This window comes from Leucopleurus acutus (assembly GCF_964270905.1).
Source record: "Leucopleurus acutus genome assembly, chromosome: 16".
Classification (NCBI taxonomy): Eukaryota; Metazoa; Chordata; class Mammalia; order Artiodactyla; family Delphinidae; genus Leucopleurus; species Leucopleurus acutus.
Genome location: NC_139158.1, coordinates 48149449 through 48171715, shown reverse-complemented (window position 1 = coordinate 48171715; position 22267 = coordinate 48149449). Strand labels below are relative to the sequence as shown.

The window sequence follows — 22267 nt, the reverse complement described above, 5'->3', positions numbered from 1 at the left end:
CTGGACTAGGGCGATGGCAGAAGACTTTCAGAAATAGACAAAACACTCTTTGTGCTGTCAGCAGGGATGAATGGACTTGAAGAAGCTAACATGGCTAATATAATTTACCCCTTGTGCAGCTGAGTTTGCAGTTCAGTCACTTTTTGTGTGCCTTTACTAGCCAGAAACTGGACAAAAATGAAAAAATTCTAATAACGTATAAAAATACAATTTAAAAAAGTATGAATAAGGTATGGGAAGTAATGCAGAGCAAGGAGAGACTAATTCTGCTGAAGCTCAGAGAAGCTTCACAAAGAAGGCAATATCTAAACAGGGTTTTTAAGGATGCGTAGGAGTTTTCTATGTAGCCAAGGGAAAGAAAGTCTTTGCAGCTAGAGGAGACAGAGAGGTTTGACCCAAAGGCATCTATGAGCACCTCTTAGCCTCTATATGAGTTACACAGCAAGGCACTCTGTCTGGGCAGACAGAACCCCTTCCTCCAGTCTCAATTTCAACCCCTACTTGCCCCCCACCAGACTCTTTTCTTCCATGCACAGATTACACCACTTGCATGGTGGCCCTGAATGAAACCACAGGGAGTCAGCTGTGCCCACACCCATCAGGCTTTGAAATTCTGTTTTTTCATCCATCCATGGATGGATATCCATCCATCCATTCACTCAGAAAGCATTTAGTGAGGTCCAGATTTTTTGGTGTGACTGCAATTCTAAAGGGAAAGGCTAACGTTTTGTAATTCAATCTTGGGAAAGCGTGGAGGGCAATGGGACAGCCGGAGCAGCCAGTTCAATAGGAAGAGCACCAGGCTGGGAGGCAGGAACCCTGTATCCCGGGGCCAGATACCCTCTCATGTGCCGCCCCTGCCCAACGAACCCCCGCACCAAGTTCTGTAAAGATGGGGCATTGAATCCTGGGACCCACCTTGTGTCCTGCTCCTGCCTGGCAGGTCTGGTGTAACTATTCTCAGGACTAGCTGTATTTTAGCATGGATTGTAGAGATGAAAATGGCTTTAAAATTCAAAAGACTAGTACACCGGCCTCCCCATCCTTCCTGAAGTCGGGCCTCTTTGGAGAGAGGCCAGCGTCTAGGTCCTCCCTCTGTATCCTGGCCACTCTTGACACTGGGGTGGTTGAAAGAGGTATCGACATTCTTTCCCATTGCTTCAGCCAACACAGGCTGCTTTCCCTTGTCTCCACTGGTCCAGCATGAACCCCATCAGCACCTGCCTGTCGGCCAGATTTCACAGTCATGGTCAGTCCCCACTGGACCCTTTAGGAGCTGGTGACTTTGGTAACATTCTCAGCTTTGGTTTTCTCATCTGTACAATGGGGGTGAGGATAATTGTACCCATCTGGTAGGGAGCTTCGGAAGACATTGATTGAGATGATCCATAAAGAGTGTTTGGACAAGACTATGGGACAACACTGGGAAAGATGGTGGAGGTGGAGGTGCAGGTGGCGGTTTGGACTAGGGAAGGTGGGAGATGGGCCTGAGAAGAAAACATTCAAGAGCAAAGATAACAAGGTAAGAGTGAGTCCTAGGAAAGACCAATGGGAGAGGGGATAATAAAGGGGAGAAAAGAAGTGTTTTTATTACAGAGATGCTCCTCATTTTAGAGGTGAGAACACTAGGTCATAGGGAAACAATAGGCGGAGTGGAGGCCCTCGTGTTTCAAATACCATATTTTCCTGCATCGTTTAATTGTTCAGAAAATAGCAGTAACAGAAGCTTCGTGTCTTTAAGAAATCTCTGTGACCTCGCCAACTGCCATTTCTCTATGATTCCCTTTCTATTTTATTTTCCCTTGTGTTTTTGGTAGTTATATAAGTTCCGTAGATAAGTCGTCTTCATACAGAAAGGAGCACAAATCATATGTGTACAGCTCAACAAATTCCCCTAAGCGAACACCTCATGTAACCAGCTGCCAGATCAAGAAACTGAATATGGCTACTCCTCCCAGACATCCCCCTCCCCGGGCACCCCCAGGGTCACCACTGTCCTGACTCCTAACAACATCGGTTAGTTTTACCTGCTTCTGAACTTTATATAAACAGAATCATATGTTTTATCTGGATTGTTCAACATTTCATTTGAGAACTTCATTGATAATATTTCATTCTATAACTATTGTATGCGTACACCTTCCTTATACCTTCTACTGTGGATGGCCATTTGGGTCCCTGTCACTTTCAAAGTTCACCCCCAATGCTAAGCAAATCTCAGGAGGAATGTGATGACCCCAAAAGCTAATATCCAAAGCGATAGTTTGGAGCCTGGCTCTTTGTGACCTACTTTCTCCATTCTCTGGCCCACCGAAATGACTCCCATAATGTTTGCATGAAGTGCTATGTGCCATTTCATTCCTGTCTTCTTCCATCACGAGTTTGCTGCCATTATTGTAATTCAGCCTCGTTATACCAACCGTTTTTGTTGACCAGCACTAACTGGACCTGCGAAGTCATCAGCCTGCACAAGCCAGGAAGCTTTGGGCTGGACTGGTATCTAGGTAGGAGTTTTCCTAAGAAAATGCGGCCAGGACCCCCCTACCAAACAAAGTAGGGGAGCGGAGTTGAGGATTAAATCAACAGTGCACTGCAGGCCAGTGTGCCTGAACCAGGCCTCTTGGACCTGTTACCTGGGCGAGGGCTGCAGCTGGGGGAAGATGGGAACTCCAAGGGGGCTGCAGATCCTTTTACTCTAAATAACACCCCCAGGAGAGAAATTAGGACAGCACCGTGCAGTGGAAGGAACGGGGCTGTGGTGCCTACTTGCCATCCAGGGGCCTCTGGGATTCAAGTTCCTTCTCCCTGGAACACGGGTGCTCATGTCTCCTTCAAAGGGATGTTGTGAAGATTAAACTTCCAGTGCCTGGCCTGGGTGATAGTGTGGTTCCTCCCAGACATGTCCTGTGTGCTCAGTATCTTCCATCCACCTCTCTAGATCCACCTTTCACCCTTCTGCATCCTAACTTATGCCTCAGATGTGTGATTGGAATGTGTCCCATCCATGGGCTCCCTTGCTCTTGAGCTTCTGTTTGGACTTGGCCAATGGTAAAGGTGGCAAGAGAGGAGAGGAAGAGGAGAGGGAGGTTGCAGTATTTAGTAAGGCCTCAATGTGCGTGTGTGGGCACACACACACACAGCCACACCTCTCTCTCCCTTTGGGGAACAGTAACCTCTCCCTTTCCTTGCCTCTTCAGGCCTGGGAGTGTAAGATCTCCCTGGCTTTCCTGGCCATACTGTAGCATCTTTGGTGGTTCCCAGCCTCTTTGTCCAGACATCTGTCAATTGTTCCTTCATTAAGCTCCCTTGGTCACCCATACGTACCTCAGTGCCATCCATTTGCTGCCCAGATTCAGATGGATACACCCTAGTACTGTGATGTTTATCCTGGGGAGAGTAGTAACATGTAAGTACGTGCTCTATCATACCCCCCTTTCATGACCATCCCCAAAAGAAAGCCCCTGAGAAACTTGCTCTTCTCTTTCCTTGAAGCTCAGCTGAGTTCTAGTGGAAGAATGATCTTTGTTGAGAAAAAAACTAGTAGGTGCTTTGTTTCTCTAAGGTCAGAGTAGGAAATTGTATGGGGGAAGGGAGGTAATAAAATGGTTGAAAGCGGGGAGGGGGGGGGTGTGCCCTCTGTCATCTGACACTTGGCCTTCTGCCCTCCCCAGTAAAAGAACCCCACAAAAAGTCCTGCTCACAAACCGTTCTTCTCCATACTTATTTCAGCTTGTTATTACATTGGACCGGTATCTATTGATAGATACAGGTCTTTTAGAGAAAATGAAAGAAGAATATGTGGTGATTGTTAAAGATTCAGTAGATGGTGAGTTGTGGAATCATAATTAGAAGTATGGATAATTTCACTTCCTGACGCTGAACTCTTTCACTCCTAGAGAATTTCCCACTTTCTACCTGGCATTTTATATGTAAGGATTTCTTAACTTCCCCACTGGAGTCTGAAGTCCTTCAAGACAAAACCTTCTCCAAATATGATTTTCATAATGTTAAAAATGTCTCATATAAAATGAATACATGTCAAAGCCTTATTTAACTAATTAGTGAGGGAACTAGGGACATGCTAATTCTAGTTCAGAGCATGTGAGGAACAGATATTTATAAAATTAGTGGGGAAAATCATGACAAAGTAAATTTGCAAGTTAGAAGCAAAACTGGTTAATGTCATATAGGGCAATAAAACAGTAAGCTTTGAGTTATTGTTTCTTTTTCTCCCAGTTTTATTGAAATATAATTGATATATAACATTGCATAAGTTCCAGGTGTACAACATAATGATTTGATATATGATATATTTTGAATGATTAGCACAGTACGTTTAGTTAACATCCATCACCTCACATACTTTCAATTTTTTTCCCTTGTGATGAGAACTTTTAATGAGTTATTTTTTCTACCAGACCCCCCCAAAAATTTTATATTTCTACAAGGTGAAAATCACCAAGTTAGCATGTAACTTTTACCCTAGGCCCTAAGCAATAGTAAATAATAAGTGAAACAAAGGTCCATTCTCCTAGAAAAGTAGGACAGTCCTGTCATACTATGTCCTGCTATGAACTAATCAACTTGCAATCATCCTTTTGCTTTATTTCCAAGTTTTGGATCATTTCTCTTAACAAGGTATATGCTGTTGACTGTCTCATCCCAGCAAGGCACCTGGCACAAAGTGTTGTGTTGGTCAAAACATCCGTTTGGTTTTTTCTATAAGATGGCTCTGGTACCGTTTAGTTGTCTTTAACTTCATTCGAAACAATTTTGTTAGATTGTATTGTGACAGCTGTCATATTAGCGTGCATTTAAAAAAAACTTATCAAAAGTGGTGAATTTTTGTGTAGCCATTTTAATATTGAAGATGGAAAAAAAAGCAACATTTTCGGCATATTATGCTTTATTCTTTCAAGAAAGGTAAAAACGCAACTGAAACACAAAAAAAGATTTGTGCCGTGTATGGAGAAGGTGCTGTGACTGATCAAACATGTCAAAAGTGGTTTGCGAAGTTTCGTGCTAGAGATTTCTCGCTGGACGAGGCTCCATGGTCGGAAGTTGGTAGAGATCAAATCGAGACATTAATTGAGAACAATCAACGTTACACCACGCGGGAGATAGCCGACATACTCCAAATATCCAAATCAAGCATTAAAAATCATTTGCACCAGCTTGGTTATGTTCATCGCTTTGATGTTTGGGTTCCACATAAGTTAAGCGAAAAAAACCTTCTTGACCGTATTTCCGCATGGAATTCTCTACTGAAACATAACGAAAACGTTCCATTTTTAAAACAAATTGTGACAGGCGATGAAAAGTGGATGCTGTACAATAATGTGGAATGGAAGAGATCGTGGGGCAAGCGAAATGAACCGCCACCAACCACACCAAAGACTGGTCTTCATCCAAAGAAGATGATGTTGTGTATATGGTGCGATTGGAAGGAAGTCCTCTATTATGAGCTCCTTCCAGAAAACCAAACGATTAATTCCAACAAGTACTGCTTCCAATTAGACCAACTGAAAGCAGCACTTGATGAAAAGCGTCCGGAATTAGTCAACAGAAAACACATAATCTTCCATCAGGATAACGCAAGACCGCATGTTTCTTTGATGACCAGGCAAAAACTGTTACAGCTTGGCTGGGAAGTTCTGATTCATCCGCCATATTCACCAGACATTGCACCTTCAGTTTACATTTATTTAGGTCTTTACAAAATTCTTTTAATGGAAAAAATTTCAATCCCCTGGAAGACTGTAAAAGGCAACTGGAACAGTTCTTTGCTCAAAAAGATAAAAAGTTTTGGGAAGATGGAATTATGAAGTTGCCTGAAAAATGGCAGAAGGTAGTGGAACAAAACAGTGAATACGTTGTTCAATAATGTCCTTGGTGAAAATGAAGAACGTGTCTTTTATTTTTACTTTAAAACCGAAGGAACTTTTTGGCCAAGCCATAGATGCCCGGAAAGTGTTTGTTGAGTGACTCTATAAACAGAACAAAACTCCATCCATTTATAGAGAAAGATTAGCCAAGCTAAGTCCAAGGCCCACAATCACATCAGCTGCCAGCTTTCCAAGCAGGGATCAAACAGTTTCCCTGGAGGAGAACAGACAGGAGTCCAAATAAGAACAATCTGTGCGGACAGGTGGGAAAGGGAACCGGGCCTGGTGGTGTACAGCTTTCTCTTCACCCCAGGCTATAGCTGCTCTATGATGGCTCTATAATTGTTTTATAGTGTCAGTAGAGTTTCCCTAATAAATGAGCATTACTAGTTTCTGAGAGCCAACAAAGCCATACAGGTGCATCATGAAAGTGTGAGGGAGAATTGTTAAGTCTCAGCTCCGAATCTTTGAAACACTGACCTTGGAGCTGTTAACAGAGCAGCACATGTAAATGATGGAAGCAGTAGGCAGAGGGATTTTTTCCAACAGATTTGACCCAGCTTTGAGTCAGCAGGTAGAAGGATGGGAGAAAGAAGGAAACGTGCTCGACATTGAAGATAGTATTTGCACTTCATGCATTTAGAACCATCACATTTTTGTTTAATTTCCCCACTCTCAGTTTGATGTTTTTAGCATTTGGTATCAGGTTTTTTTCTTTAATTGTTAGAAAACACTTTCTCCAGGACAAGTGTCTCTTGAGGCTTCCAGTCCTAGGAGGTCAGAACTAGATGGATTGAGAGGTTTTCTCTAGTTCCCATCCTATGTCGCCACACCCATTTTACAGAAGAAATAACTGAGGTCCCATTATCAGTTAGCTTTTGCTAACTGATATCAGTTAGCTTTTGCCATGTAACAAACCACTCTGAATTCATTAGCTTAAAACCACCACTGTTTATCATTTCTCACGATTCCATGGGTCAGCTGGGTGGCTTTCCTAGTCTGGACCGGCTCAGCTGGGTCCAGATGGTCTAGGATGGTCTCCATTTGAGCGATTGGTCATTGGCAGGCTGTTCAGTCTGGGGTAGATCGTCTCTGTTCCACATGTCTTTCCTCATCCCACAGGCTAGCCCAGGCCTTGAGATTGCAAAGAGCAATAAAAAAAAACAAAAAAGGCAAGCTCTAAGACACACTTATCTCTGCTTATCCAACAGCCAAAGTAAGTCACATGACCAGATGCAAAGGCAGTGTAGGAGACAGCTACCCAAAGCATAGATATTTACAGAAAGAGGACATTTTTGCAAACCCTACCAATCTAGGTGCAAAGGTACAGGAACTTGCCTAAGCTTATAAAACTAGGTAGGGGCAATGCTGAGACGTAGACTGGGCCTCATACCTCCTATCCTAGGACCCTTCCTCAACAACTTGAACTCTTCTCTAGGATTCCAAGGTTAAGGTCCAGTTCCCTTTAAAATCTAGTTTAGAGGTACTTGGAGCAGAAAGATCTGTGGTAGGTTTCAGTGATGGGTCTTAACTTTGCGTGTTGAGAGAAATCCATCTTCTTAATTAAAACAATAAGCTGGGCAAGGGTCCCCAAGGCCACCAACCCCCACCCAGGCCAGTCTGAACTCTGCCAGTCTTTGCCCTTTGACTTGTCTTCCAGGTTCTGCCTCGCGACAGTGGACACCAGCCTTGCCTTGGCCTTGGGTGCCCCCCAGGCCATGTGGGGAGGCGCAGAATCACTGCAGGGGGCATTCACCTCCGGGGTCTCCTTGTCCTGTTTGACACTCTCCCTCAAGTCAAGGGAGGACTTAGATAGTTAGGCCATTTAGGCACGCTAATAATTTGGTACCTCTTCAAACTGGGCTCCAGAAAAGGATCTGGATAGCTACCGCTCTGTTTACTTCCCAGATATGGAGAAAGCACAGTTTGAAAAGTCCACAGTAATCCACACTCATTCAATATTTGCTCAAAGTTGGACTTAGAGGGGAGGCTGAGCTCCACGTGGCTGAAGCCCCCTGGTGGCCACCCTTCACCTGTTCTCTATAGCCCTGAGCAAGTTAGTGCCGCCCTCAAATTCAAATACCCCTCTCAGCAGACAAAATCTTCCTTCAGCTTACTGGGGAGCAGGTTTGTCTCACACCCCAAGAGAACTTACACAAGCGTCCCTTCTAGGCAGTTCCACCATTTGCCCAGAGAAGGAGTCCGGAAAATACCATTTCTCCATCCCCCTCCGTTGGCAGAAATGGTTCAGATGATGGCTGAAGGTTTCTTTAGCCAAATTGGCTTTCCAGCCTTGGACTCTACTTCTCACATGTTTTCTTAGACTTAAAAGAATACTTTGCATCTCGTTTCTGTTCATTCTTTAGCCTAACAGGACATAAAGGAAATGGGGCCCGGGTGGTTCTCACTCTGTTTTCTTTGCCAGCAGTGGAGAAAGTACAACTTGAAAAATCACCAATAATCCGCACATTTTCAAGATCAAAGCTGTTTACAGAAGTATCGGAGACGACGAGCTAGTGGGGCGTTGACTTCCATTTTGTCAGCCGGCCCCAAGAGACTTCGATCAAGAAGGAAACACAGGGGTGGGAGACACACACCAGCGGCCCCTTCCCCTGTGGAGCCAGCTCCCTGCCCAAGTGCAAGGAGTCGGCCATTCTTCATTCCTTCCAAAGCATCGCCTGAGATCATAAGCAAGGTCACTCCCAAGCCCTAGAGTAAACAGCCTTCTGATACATTCTGCCCCCATAACAGAAGATTCCTCAGCTATTAGTCAGACTTTCAACGGAGGGCTCCATTCCCAACCAAGATGAAACGCTCCTGCATTCTTGAAACACGATGTGCCTATGTCACTAGCTGCCAGGATTGTCTTCAGAATCTGACAGCAAAGATTGAAGCACAGTTCTGGCCACTTCCCTCTGCCAGGAATTTGTACTTTCCTGCGAAGGGGCATTGCATGTTCATGCTTGCCATAAAATAGAGCCATGGATATTTGCTCTGTTCCTGCTGCCTGAAGGGGTGTGATTACCATCACACACCGCTAGAGAGAAAAGAAGGTGGCTGACCTCACCATCGGTGTGTTCAACAGTGCGAGGACCTCCCCATGGATCCTGGTTCCTCCTCTCCAACACTGCACTGAACAAGCCTCCACCATCTCTGCTTCCGTTCCTGTGATCACCATCTCTCTGCCGTCTTCCCAAGCCCGAAGAACGAGCGCACCCCCTGAGAAAGCAGGCTTTCCCGTCTGAAATTCACATTGTTCACTCTCCTGCTCTTCTCTTCCTGGGAGCGCTTGCTCCCTAGTCATGTGTAAAGATAATCAGAGGGTCCTTTCATTCTTTCTTTCTCTCCAAACGGGGAAATTTTTGCTCTTCCCTTTGAAATACCACCCATGGCATTCTTGAACTTATTTTTAGACGTGTGGAAATATCCCAGACAAAAATCGATGCCCAACACAGATAAAGCCCCAAGTGTGTTTATCGTGGGGAGAAGAATATGGAGTGTTTTAATGTGGAAGGAGTGTGGCCATATGCCTGGGTGCAGCATGGCTGCCTTTAATCTGGAAAAAGGAAACAAGCATTGTCGATAATAATATGCAGATGTCCAGCCCCAAATGAGGACATATTGCTAATTAGCTATATTGTTAATATATTTTAAGGAGAGAGGCTGCAGTGACGTTAATTATAATCTTTGTTGTTTGTTGTTCAAAGTCTATGAGACCAAAAGCATTGCTAATAATATCTTCTTTAATATCTTCAATATAGGAGTCTTGGATTTTTTTTTCTTTAGAATCCCACATAAAAGCCACATTAGGGGTAATGAGGCCTGTAGCCTGAACCTAATTAAAACAAAATCTAACTAGGCCCATGGCCATCATTATCATCAACTAGTACTTATTGGGTGCCCCCCGAGCTTGTGGAATTGGAGGGTGTGGGGTTTGAGATTGTAGATACGGCCTGTTCTTTGCCCTCCAGAAATTTGCCATCCCATCTGCCTCCAAGAAGTCTGCCTGGTTGTGTTAATCTGGGAATAGTTACCACAGCCTTAAAAAAAAAAAAGCACTAAAACTGTCCAAGCCAGCCACAATTTGGTACTAGCTTGTGCCCTCCTGGAGGTTCTGGAAGTGGTCACATCAGCCCGGTTTTTCATACTCCAGCCTTTGGTTGATGTTTGTGGAACAGGGCAGGTGGCTGGCTGCAGACTTGGGACAATGATGCCTAGCACGGTTCTTCCAAATGTGGACCCATCGCCCATTTTCACACCTTGATTGTCCCCCTCGAGCTGATCGCCCTAATTTCTCCTGTGACTTGGTTCTCCAAAGAACCCCTCCCTCTCTCGCTCGCTCCTATGTCAAATGACCAGCTGGCAACTCTGTCCACTGTGACCATGCTGACCTTGATGTGGCCGTGGTGATCCACCTTGGTCACAAGGACAGCCAAAATGAGCGAGTCCGCGCCGCAGGGGCTAAGGGCGTTTGCTGGGCATCCTTGGTCTTGGGCCAGGGATGTCCTGGGGAGAAAGGACATGAATGACAAAGTGCCTGGGCTTGTTATCTTAGAAACTGTACCTGGTCTGCCGAGGAGAGGTTTTCTCTTCTCAGCACATCTTCACAGAGCTTTCCCAGGGGCATCCAGGGCCAGCCGATGAGAGCCAGGGAAGCGATCCCCACACATAAAGCTTAGCAAGACTCCAGACGACCCAGAGAATGCCAGTGGGGAAGTGGGGACCTAATGGAAAAGTCACAGGACAGTAGGATAGAAAGCTTTCAGACCGAAGGCTGGTGGGTCCAGACGTCTGGGTTTGGGCCTAGCATTTGTATTATTTACTCAGTGATCGCTTACTAAGACAGCAGACTGGCACTGAGCCTAACACCCACTCCATTCCAGCTCTGATAGCCTTTGGGCCTCTGCGCCAGGCCCTGGGAGGCCTCAGGGAGTCTGCACCCACCGTATCCTTTGCCAGGATTGCAGTGTTCCCTGGCCCATCTCGCACTCTGCTCCGTCCTCTTCACCTGCTTCACGGACTTCATTTTACCTGTGTTTTTCAATCTCAGTTCAAACTTTATTTCCTTAGACAAAACTCTACTTCTTTTTAATACAAATGTTTAAAGTAAGGAGTTTTATAATCCCTACCTCGAACGGGGGTGATGGTTTTTCTGGCTTCCTCTCTTTTATGAGTATCATCATAGGCTCATGGAATGTCACAGATGCAATGTATGGCAGTCAACGACAACCTTTTTTGTTTTAACGCCCAAACTGTCTAATCCTGGTGCAGGGTGGGCCCGTCAATCTGGCTCCTGTGTTCTTTCAAGAGGACACCATTAATCACTGAAGTCTTCCTGGCTTTCTGACACAGCAAAATATCCCAAACTCACCTTGACTTCCCTGCCCAAGTTCTGGGATCAGCCATTTGTCCAAGGATCTCTGCATCCTTTGAGGGCAAAGTCCTTGAACTTTAATGATAGTATTTTTGGATAAATTAAAGGAAGTATTACATTACCCAGTGAGTAATAGATTTGAGAAATGTAAGGTATAGATGCTGAAATAATAGAAGATTCTATACGTATACAGAGAAGGGGGTAGAGGGCAGATTTGGAAAAGGATATTATGAAAATCAGCAGCAGAGCTGAGTACCCATAACCTGGCTGCCATTGTGAAGGTCACGGTGATGATTCACTATATGCCCTGTTGGTACTTCCTACAGCTGGGGATGGTACACAGTCTTGAGTCACTTTGCTAAACAGGGCTTTTCCCTTTTTATTGGCAGTCACGGCTCTCAAATTAGAATCGTACAGGGAACATTGCTACTAGGGCTGCAGTATTGTCAATACTACTGTTTGTATCAAGGGTACAAGAAGTTCAGAGGGCATCATTCCAGGACTAGTATGAAGGCTCTGCCATGCTATCGGGGACCCCGGTTCCTCTATCTTTCCATTCAGCCACCTTTGGCGTGTATCTTCAACCTCTTGCCAGTGGCATCATTTCACTTCCAAAACTACTATCCACAGTTCAGCCAGGAGAAAATGGAAGACGGAAAAGAGGCAAAAGGCAAACTGACTCTGCCTTCTGTCCAATAGTACCATCAGGCACCTTCCACTTACATCTCATTGGGTAGAACCGTGTCACATGGTCATCCCTAGCTGCAGTGGATGCTAGGACATGTAGTTTTAGCCAGGCACGTTGCCACCTGAAATAAGCACTGAGTAAAAAAAAAAAAAAGTGGGGAATGGATATTGGGGAGGAATCTACAATGTCTGCCACAACAATACTGCCATCTAAGGCAAAACTCCAGGCTGCTTGAGCATGGAGCCTAGTTTATAATTTTATTATTATTGTTAACACTTTACAATATTAGTACTTTATTCCTATTTTAAACAAGAATAAGTTGTAAAACAATGGAGGGACAGGAGCTATGCCCAAAGATGGGGAGCGTTCAGCAGCAGCTGGACAATTTGGCCACCACAGGTCACCTTCCTTGGCAGTGGAACACTGCATGCGTATAAACCGCTAACTAGCTTTAGTTCTTCTCTCTCTCTTTATTAGTAGCCACAGCTCGCAGATTAGAGAGAACGTGGCTCCTGGAGCTGCAGCATTGTCACAGATTGAAAGTCAACTCAAAGACACATTGTGGGTAAAGACATATTTTCCCAAACTGAGCAGATGCCCTCATGTGACTTGAATTTCAACAAAATGAATCTGCAGCACCTTGGAAAGAATGGTGATATTTCTTTCCTTCAATCCCTGGACTGTCCAAAGCTCACGTCTTCAGAGAATAATGTCTGCTTTTCTGAATAACATACCAACTGTTTAAATCTTCATTCTGAGATCCACCCTTCCTGAGAATCTTTACTCTGCTAGAATAATTAAGTGGATCTCCTGGTGAGTGAGCTCGGCGCATCAGCCATGACCTCCAGTGGGGCCTCTACAAGGAAGCCGTACAGTGGGTCTTTCAGAAAGAATGAAGAAAAGGTGTTTTCCTGCCTTGTTAGCAGACCCTGTCTACTGTCTCCCGCCCCAGATTTAAATTCTTGATTACCAAAATAATGGTGACTCCCTGAATCTTGTCATTGATCGAGTAAAGTGGAGCTTCATTTTATATGATTCACTGTAAGGCACCCTCCCCCTACCGTAGAGCTTCCAGTTTCTGAACAGTCTGGGGGCATGCCACGGTTTCGAGGGAGCCAAGATTTCCAGATAAATATGTTTTTGTAAAAATGCAAGAATAATTCAGATATTCAGAGATCGTGATTAGCATTTTTTATTATTCCCATTCTCATCTTCCAAATGTTGTTGGAGGGGTGGGAGGATGAGGATTGGGGAAAGATGGAGAAATGCCACAACTGTGTCCATAATTCAAGCCAACATGTACTTTAGCCCCCGTCTTCGCGGCAGAGGCACTTGAGGCCTGAATCGTCCAGCCCGGTTGCCCTAACTCTACATTTCTCTTTTCAAGTATAGTCACAACCCATCCTGAGTTCTCTTGACCATCCTGCTGGGACAGCATGGGATTCTCCTTATCGTCTGCTTTGTTTTACATGGAGGATTATTGAGCCACAGAGAGTTTAAGGGGTTTTCTTGGTCCCTGTCTAAGCCAGGATCACTCTAGGGTAGTGTATCTCCTCTCAGTAAAAAGTCCAGAGTCAGATCAAGAAACCCATCATAGTCAGTCCTCGTTTTTTCAGCCGTCTAAGTGAAATGCCAAATAAGCAGCACAGATACCTTTCCTATCTCTTCTTCTAAAATACAAGTTTTTCTGGAATTCCCTGGCAGTCCAGTGGTTGGGACTCTTCACTTCCACTGCAGGGGGCATGGGTTCAATCCCTGGTTGGGGAACTAAGATCCCACATGCCATGCAGTGTGGCCAAAAAACAAAAGTACCAAATATAAAATAAAATATAAGTTTTCATAGTAGAAAGAGTGCTTAATCACAGGGAAAAGTAAAAAGAGCTCCATCTTTAACACAGTTAAACAGTATGTCCCAGTTGCTATAATGAAGTGAGGGCTGGATTTGCCGGGGATCCCTCAAGCCATGGACAAGCAAATCCTGGGTCCCTTCTGAGACTTAGATTCCCAAACCCTGTGCAATAAATTCTCCATGAGAAGTCAACTGTCCTTACTAACACTGTTGAGGATCCAGGGAGAAAAACAAGGGAACAGTTGCATTCAGTTATCTTCCCCTGGGCTATGATAGAAAGGTCCTACGTTGAGGAAAGAATTAGCATGTCTCTGTCTCTGTCTCTGTCTCTCTCTATGTGCTGGATAATATAATCTCAGCATAATACATTTGGCCTCTGTTGCATTGAGCAATGCCTGGGGATGGCAGGGCAACTCCCCCTAGGAGGAAGTGTCAGGAGATGAAAACATGGCAGAAAGGTGACAGGAGAGGTGAACAAAGACACTGCCCCTGGCCACATCTCCTGAGCAGAGGAGAAGGGCAAGCAAAGACATGATGAAGAGCAGCCCGCTTCCCCTGCTGTAACTGCACATGTTAAGGAAGAGACAGCAGACATGCTTCTTTCTAGCTCAGCCTCTTCTTGGCCTCTGGGAACATTCACATGGTCTCTGCACAAGTGAGTTTATTCCTCACAGCCCCATGTCTGTTCAAAGAGAGAAAAATCCATCCCCTCAGGTCAGCTCTCTAATAAGATCATTACCCACTGCATGTGTTTCATCCTCAGGCCATTCTTGGCCTTGGGTACTCAGAGTCGGGAGTGTTTTGATACCAGGTGTAACCCCTTGACTGGGTCAAAGACGCTGCTGTGAGAGGGGGCAGGGAGTGTGTGTGGAGGCAATGTGCTGGAATATTCACTCCAAAGCCCCCAAACATGCCCAAGAATAACAAGAACATTAACCACTGACCCAAACACTGGTGAAATTCTATCTCCACATCTCCCTCCACCAGTAAACATGAAAATGCTATGCCTGAAGGGATGGAGGAAACATCCAACAAGAGGTCCAGGAAGAATGAGAGCAGAAGAAGGGCTGCTTTGAGAAAGAAGTCCAGCAACTACTACACTCTTCAGTCACTGGAAAAAATTTCCCCTAGTGACAACTAAACACGGACATTTTTTGCTAGTTTGGAAAAACAACAGACTTGGACTTTTCTTTCCGGGATAAAGACATTCAATTTCAGAATGCCTTTTTGTCACTTTTTCTTGGCCTGTCTCCACCTCTTCATCCCCATCTTGGGTCGTTCTCCCTTCCTTCACTCCATCCCAGCCTCACTGGCCTTCTCTGTGTTTCTCAAATGAGACAAGCCATCCCTATCTCAGGACTGTCTTACTTGCTGTTCCCTCTGCTAGAATGTTCTTCCCCCAGATAATTACAGGTGTTCAGGTTTCACTTCAGATGTCACCTTCTTAGGAAGGTCTTCCCCAGCTACCTATCTAAAGTTGCCCTGACCACTCTATCTCATTTTCTTCTTCCTTTTCTTCTTAGCAATCACCATTCTCTGACCTGATCTTATTTATGTGTGTATTTATTGTTTATTCCCCCCAACTAGACATACTCTCTAAGAGAATAGGACCCGTGTCTGTCTTGTTCATGGCTTTCCTGTGCCTAGTGTGTGGTTGACACTTGTTGACTGTGTGGATGAATGGACGGATAAATGGATGGAAGGATGGATGAGTAGATGAATGAAAGAATTGAAGGAAGGAGGAATGAAAGTTAAATAGGTTAGTGAGTGGATGGATGAAAAAAATGGTTGGATGGATGGTTGGATGGATGGTTAGAAATAATCAACGATTTGGCTGAAGTATTTTACCCAGTTGGGTCAGATCTTCTGCCGACCCACACCAAAGAAACAAACACTGGATACTGGGGCTCTAACTCAAGCCAGAGTGGTTAATCAATTGAAGCTGTGATAAGGAAACCATAATTTGATTCCAGTTCTAAATGAGCACCTAGTCTCCTTCAAATTAGCACTTTCTGTTGATATGCTTTGATGTTTGATTAATATCCAATCACACATTAGCCCTCAGAAAATTCCCAAGTAGCAGGCTAGGAAAATTTCCTGATGATTTAGCTTTTTGAAGATAGAAAAACTAAGCCATGGAAGGAAAACAAGTTGGGAATACCATCCTGGCTTAATTCCAGCCCCTGAAATTGTCCTTGTCCTGAATTTTTAAGGGTGACATTTCTAAATCATGCTTCTCCTATTTATTTGTTCATTTGCTTGTTTGTTTGTTTTAGAATAACCTCAACATGGAAAGCGCCTCGACATCGGAAACCAGCTCTCCTCTCTCCAAAGAAACACCAGGGGAGCATTCGGACCACCAGTCTGCACACGAACCATTCCCCAGACAGCAATTCCAGCAAGAGGCTGGGCCCCCTTCATTGCAAAGAGATGGCCCCAGATCCTTTCTCCTTGATCTACCAAACTTTCCAGATCTTTCCAAAGCTGATATCAATGGGCAGAATCCAAATATCCAGGTAATGCTTAGCAACTGAAAGGTGAAAGAAAATGAAACAGCCCATGTCTTTGTTTCCTGATCTGATTCCAAAGCAACTGCTGCCTTACCTCACTTTTCTCCTTGACCCCTTAATGAATCCTCCTGACAAGCATGTTATCTCTATAAGAGCGGTGTTGTATTGCATCTGTGTAACACCCTGGATAATGAGATGCATCATTATTTTATCAACCACTGAAAAAAGAAAGCAGTGCTAATTAGAGTATGACACATCAATGATTATAAGATACATCCTGATTTCAGAGCTGTTGAAATGTAAAAACAGGGACTTCCCTGCAGGTCCAGTGGTTAAGACTTCACCTTCCAATGCAGGGGGTGCGGGTTCAATCCCTGGTCGGGGAGCTAAGATCCTACATGCCTCACGGCCAAAAAAACAAAACAAAACAGAAGCAGTACTGTAACAAATTCAATAAAGACTTTAAAAATGGTCCACATCAAAAAAAAAAAAAAAAGAAATGTGAAAACAAAACAAAATAATATGCCCTGAAATTGATGAAATATGTTAGCTATAGGGAAAGGCCAATCAGACACATGAGTAGATGAGGCAGATCATAGTGTGATTTCTAAGATGCGCAGGAAGACGCTGTCTCTCAAATGCCTCTCCAGCTTGCCTGAGACACCAGAAATTCCTTTAGGCGCTGACAACACTTCAGTTGCTCCAAAGTGTAAATGACTGATAAAAAATTTTTGATAAGAGGAAAGGAAGTGATAACAGAAGTTTCTAGGGGAGAGAGGAATACGTATCACTAAGATGAGCTGGGGTGACGCTGAAGGAAATGGGAGATTAGGAAAGAGGTACCTGGAACTGAAAATAAGAACTCTCATCTGCACTGAAAGAGCACAATTTACTTTACAGAGTAAAGGTGGATCCGATTTGACTCTCCCAATACTCTTATGGAGCCCACGTCATTCCTCCAATATTATCAATAATGCAACTGACTCTCAGGAAGTTCCCATTGGGTTTGCCCAAGGCCACACGGCTAGTAAACAGTAGTTGGGGCTCAAATCCAGTCTCTCAGGCTCCCAAGAATACTCACCCTTCCATTTCATGTTTCAAAAACAAACTCCTCATTTTGAATTTTGCCTGTGCCTCCCACTGTTTCTTCCCAGAGACGGTACCCATGGCGTCCGAGGGCAGCTCATCCCCCTGGGCAGCCTGGCCCTGTGCAGCCCGAGTCCTCAGGTGCCTGCCTCCATACTTTTAAGTTTATCCTCAACTCTTTTCGTCGGAGGAAGGGCAGCTTGTCCTTATTCTTTCTCTGCATCAAATTCCAATTAGCTTCCATGGCAGAAAGTTCCTGAACCTGACCTCGGAACAATTGATCCATAATTAGGTTAGTGGTCTCTCTCGCAAGACTAACGCTGTCTGTGTGACACGCTTTTAGATCAGATTTCCTTGACCAGAGTTGTTTTGCTCCTAACACCAGTGTTGTTATGACTACTGAATGTCCCTGAGAATGCACCTCAATGCCGTGTTAGCTTCTGGGAAGTTAAGAAATGCAAGGTGTTCTCCCTCCAGGAAATGACGTAGGTGTAACGATCCCGGCTACCACCCAAGACAGTGCCAGAAGGATTGTGGAGACAGAGGCAGAAAAAGCGCTGAGTTCCATGGAGGACAGTCCTGAATAGATGGGATATTTGGGAAGATTAGGGCAGGGCAGCGTTGAGGGTACATGAGTGAAAGATGTTTCGGAGGTCACTCTTTGACAACCCACGTGCCGAAATCACTGCATGGACCAATTAATATTTCCAATAGGTCTTGGACTGTTCTAATTGATTAATGGGGAAAACAGGCCTTTTGATCCACTGCCCTCTCTCCAGGAACTGGCCACATGGCTCTCTGATAAAGAACAAAGGATCCACTTGGGGGAGGTGCAGACTGGCAAAAAAAGGTACAGACATCTCCTTACTGTTGCTCAAAGAGGCTCCCCATCACGCCTTCATTGACGGGAAGTGATTTTTCCTTGTTGATAGATTTTACGGTTCTAGGACTAAACCACCCTTATCCCAAGGATGCTTAGATCATGCCCACAACAATTTTAGGTTTGCTGTAGCTTGCATTTTTTTTTCAGAGATGGGAAATGTCGCTGTGGGGCTTAATGCTGAGGACTGAGCTATTAATATAATCTATTTAAGAGTTACTAATATAAACTTACAAGAAAAGACCTGGATGCAGGGGACTGGAAGGCTGCAGTCCCCTCATTAGAAATTTACTAAGCAGATGGAGCTCCACCTAGAACCGAATTTCTAACAAAATTTCTCAGGATCCCCTTTCTCTCTACCAGATAAATCCATCCATCAGGAAGTCCTCAGACCCCACTTGGGCCTTTTTAAAACATTAACCTGACTGTCAGGGAAGAACAGTGGGGCAAAAGTGGTTGGGATCCTCAGATCTGGGGAACCCAAATGACTTTTCCATAAAAAGAAAAGGGCAGCCATGAAGCGATGGATTTGTGCCTGAGCTCAGTAAAACCCCCGAGCTCGCAATACATTTTTCATCAGAATAAGCTGTGTTGTCTCGCCAGATGCGAAGTGAAGAGTGCTTTGGAACAGTTCCGCTGGGCTTCCTGAGGGATGAGAGGGTGGTTGGAGTTTATGGGTGTGGAGAGAACTATAAAGTGAGACAAGGGAACAGAGGATCAGTGGAGGATGAGTTATGAGATCACCACACTTGAGACTCTCCAACAAAGCCTCTTGGACTTTTATAAAACGCAGCTTCCCCTTGTGCCATCACAAGGATGGCGGCGGAGATGGGACAAAAGGAAATCGTTCGTCCTTGTCCCCTCTGAGCCCACAGTCACCTGTTTGTATAGACTTCTAACAGGTGCAAAGGAATCCCCACTTTGTCTTCACTCTGTCTCAGCACCGCCCCAGCACATACAAGAAGTTTTGCCTCCAGGAGCTGCTTCAGAAAGGGATGCTTCAGAGCACAAGGCGGGAAGGGGACCAGGCGACTCCTATGAAGTCCCTATATGTTTCCTGAGTTATCCTTTGGACAGAAGAAATCACTATACCTCTCAAGAGTGTAGGTTTCCCCGTAGCTCCAACTATCAGGGTTTCTGGCGAAATGGACCCGAAACGAATGAGGCTTCAACCCAGATGCCATCAGAATCAAAGACCAGGCCAGTGCTGTCCTGTTGCCCGCCGGCCAGTTGGTTCATCCAATTTCTGCCTTGCACAAGCCCTGTGTCTGTTAACCTTCCGCAAGCAGTCGGCGGGGTGGGGTAGGGCAGCCTATGTTTTATTGATCTGATGATGGAACACTGAACTGCATTCCTGTCCTTTCTCTTTCTGGAAGATTATGAAAGGGGAGTGTTACTGACTCAGAAAGATGCTCAAAGAAAGACTGACTCAGCTGCTACCCCTGGGAGCCCCAGCCCTAGGTCTGAGTGTGAGTGTGTGTGAGGGCACGTACATACACACAAACTCACACACACACACACACGCAGCACTGGCCGCTGTAGCCTCATGCCCCACTGCACTTGAGTAAACCAGCTCCCCGGTGGTCCTTTAAAAGATGAGGTGCTTTCTAAAAGGGGTGATGGTTTTCACGTTGTCAGCCCTCGCCCCTTCCTCAGAGCTCTGGTCTTTTGTTGAAATCCACTGGTTTGACACAGGGCCGATTCAGCCAAGCAGACAGTCCCACCGGTCACCCCGGGCCGTCCAAGCATTGTCTCTCCCTGGGGAGTGGACTGAAAACAGGTGAAGGCATATCAGTGGGTCGGCTTCCGCTGCCGGGGCCCCTGGCCTGGTCTCCCCCCATCCCCTGGCAACCTGCCCCTCACCCCCACTTAGGCAGCCCTCACTGGAGCCGGGAGCTACCCAGGAATCTGATACCCATCTCTCTGAACCTCCCCCCAGCCCCCCTGTGTCTGCAAGCATTTCCCACGCTCCAAGGCTGGGGTCTGCTGTGCCCCCCTGCCAAACCGCCCACACCTTTCCAAAGTGACAATGCTGAGCTCTTGGGCCTCTTGACTTTTAGGAAGGGAAATCCTTTCAAAAGCCCAGCTTTTTAGAGCTTTTTTTTTCTTTTAAACCCCTGAAGCCAGGTGGCCTCTGTCCCAAGTGGATTGGGCTCTCCATTTTAAGACTGGCTTCAGGCTGTGGAAGTGAGTGAGGGGAAAGAAAGAAAAAAAAAACAACAATGCACAAAAGAGAAAGAAATAGCCTCAAACTCCTGAACCCAATCTCCATATTAAATTTAAAACAAAACTAGAAGTTGGGGTTTTGGCAACGAATAAATAAATAAATAAATCACTCAGGAAAGAAAGTCAATCTCCCAGGAGAAGTTCAACTTGAACTTCGGTATCCTTGGCTAAGTTTCTGGTCTGCAGCTGATGGTCAGATAGCAAAGGCAAAAATCTCTAAAATAAACTCATTATTAAGCTCACTGCATCAATTCATGACCGCAGTGGCTATTCACCACCAAATAGTTCTCTTTTCTGGGTCAATGTGAGATCTGTATTCATTTCAACCAATGTATTTATTTCTTTTCTTCCATTGAGGGAGACACAAAAATAGTCATCTAAAGGCCTTTTTTTTTCCCCTCGCACAGACTTATTTACACGGCCGTAGACCTCGTGATACAATCAGATGAGTTGGCCGGGGCTGCAGGTGTTGTACGTGCTTCTACTCCTGATTTCCCCTCCTCCGTTTTTCCTAAAATCCTTTTGGAATGGCAGGCCTGGTCAATAAGAACCAAGAAATCTCTGTGCCCAAGAGATGGGCCCACACACTCCAGGGGACAAGCCGGTATTGTTCAGATTCTTATGGGGGCCCTGCAGTCCCTGTCATGAGCTAGAGTCCACCAACCTGCCCTTGGGCTCTGGTACCACAGTTTTGTTGACCAGGCTTGGCCTCTATGGCTGCGTGCAGGTTACACGACCTCTCTATGCCTCAGTTTCCTTGTCTGTACAATGGGAATGATAACACAACCTGTGAGTAGTACCTCTGCAGTACAATACTCTGTAGTAGTAGGGTTGTTGTGAGGATTAAATGAAATCATCCACGCGAAGCCCTCAGCACAGAGACGGGAACATGGGAAGATTCCCCAGACTGGTGGATGCTGGTTGGTGAGGTCAGTGAGCATGAAGATGACAGAGGAAACGTATAAAATAATTAAGAATCAGGAGTTTTGAGTCCAGCTCTCCACCTTCCTTGCTGTTCGCCTCAGGAACGTGAATTCTCTAGGCCAGTTTCTATGCCTGAAATGTGGGTTTAACTTGTGTAGAACAAGCAATGATATTTGAACGAGCACGCTGCAAATCTCAAAGCATTAACCACACTTACTGGAGCTGCCAGAGTTGTTTTTAGAGCATCAGTGGGTCTGAGAGGGAGGGATTATATATCTGCTTAGTCCTTTGTGTTCTTTCTTCGGCAATTGTCAAGGAAGAAGGGGTACATAATCGGGGGTCTAACCCTTTGCTGGAGACTGTCGTCCTGTCCCCGGATGCTCTGTGCTTTTGAGGAATCATTTCACCTCCCAGGCCTCATTTTCCTCTCTGGGAAATAAATACGAACCCAAATCTGCCTAGTCACCATAGCTCTCAAGGCTTAGAGGACCAAATTAGAAGCTTCTAGAAGATTCTCCTGAGTTCAGAAAGTCAAGGCTTCTGTATTCCCAGTGTCATTAGTTTATTATCAGTTAAACTAAGAAATGTGTTAGTTTCCCAGTGGAAAGTGCTTTTCAGAGCAAGAGTAAAGAGTTTGTTTCTAATAGATGTTTAAACTCTCAAGAGAAAGAAAGAAACAGGTAATATTACAAAGGATTTTATCCTCCTTTACTAATTTTGGATGGAATTCTCCAAATTGGCACCTATTCTAGACTCTCTTTCTTAGAGCTGACAAGATTCTGCCAGAAGTTGGAGTTGGGTCTTTTGGAAAAGTTCTCTTTCTTTTACTATCTTGATTCATGGTA

The 22267-nt window shown here is 45.0% G+C and overlaps 1 protein-coding gene across 1 annotated transcript in view; it reads left to right on the top strand.

Annotated features, from left to right (window-relative positions):
• ISM1 (isthmin 1) overlaps positions 1-22267 on the top strand; it is a gene marked incomplete at both ends in the record, with an annotated part of 86140 nt that overhangs the window by 42565 nt on the left and 21308 nt on the right. The window contains one exon of the mRNA XM_082856667.1: positions 16073-16312. Coding sequence (XP_082712793.1) covers positions 16073-16312 — 240 coding nt within the window. The remainder of the gene's footprint in view (positions 1-16072; positions 16313-22267) is intronic.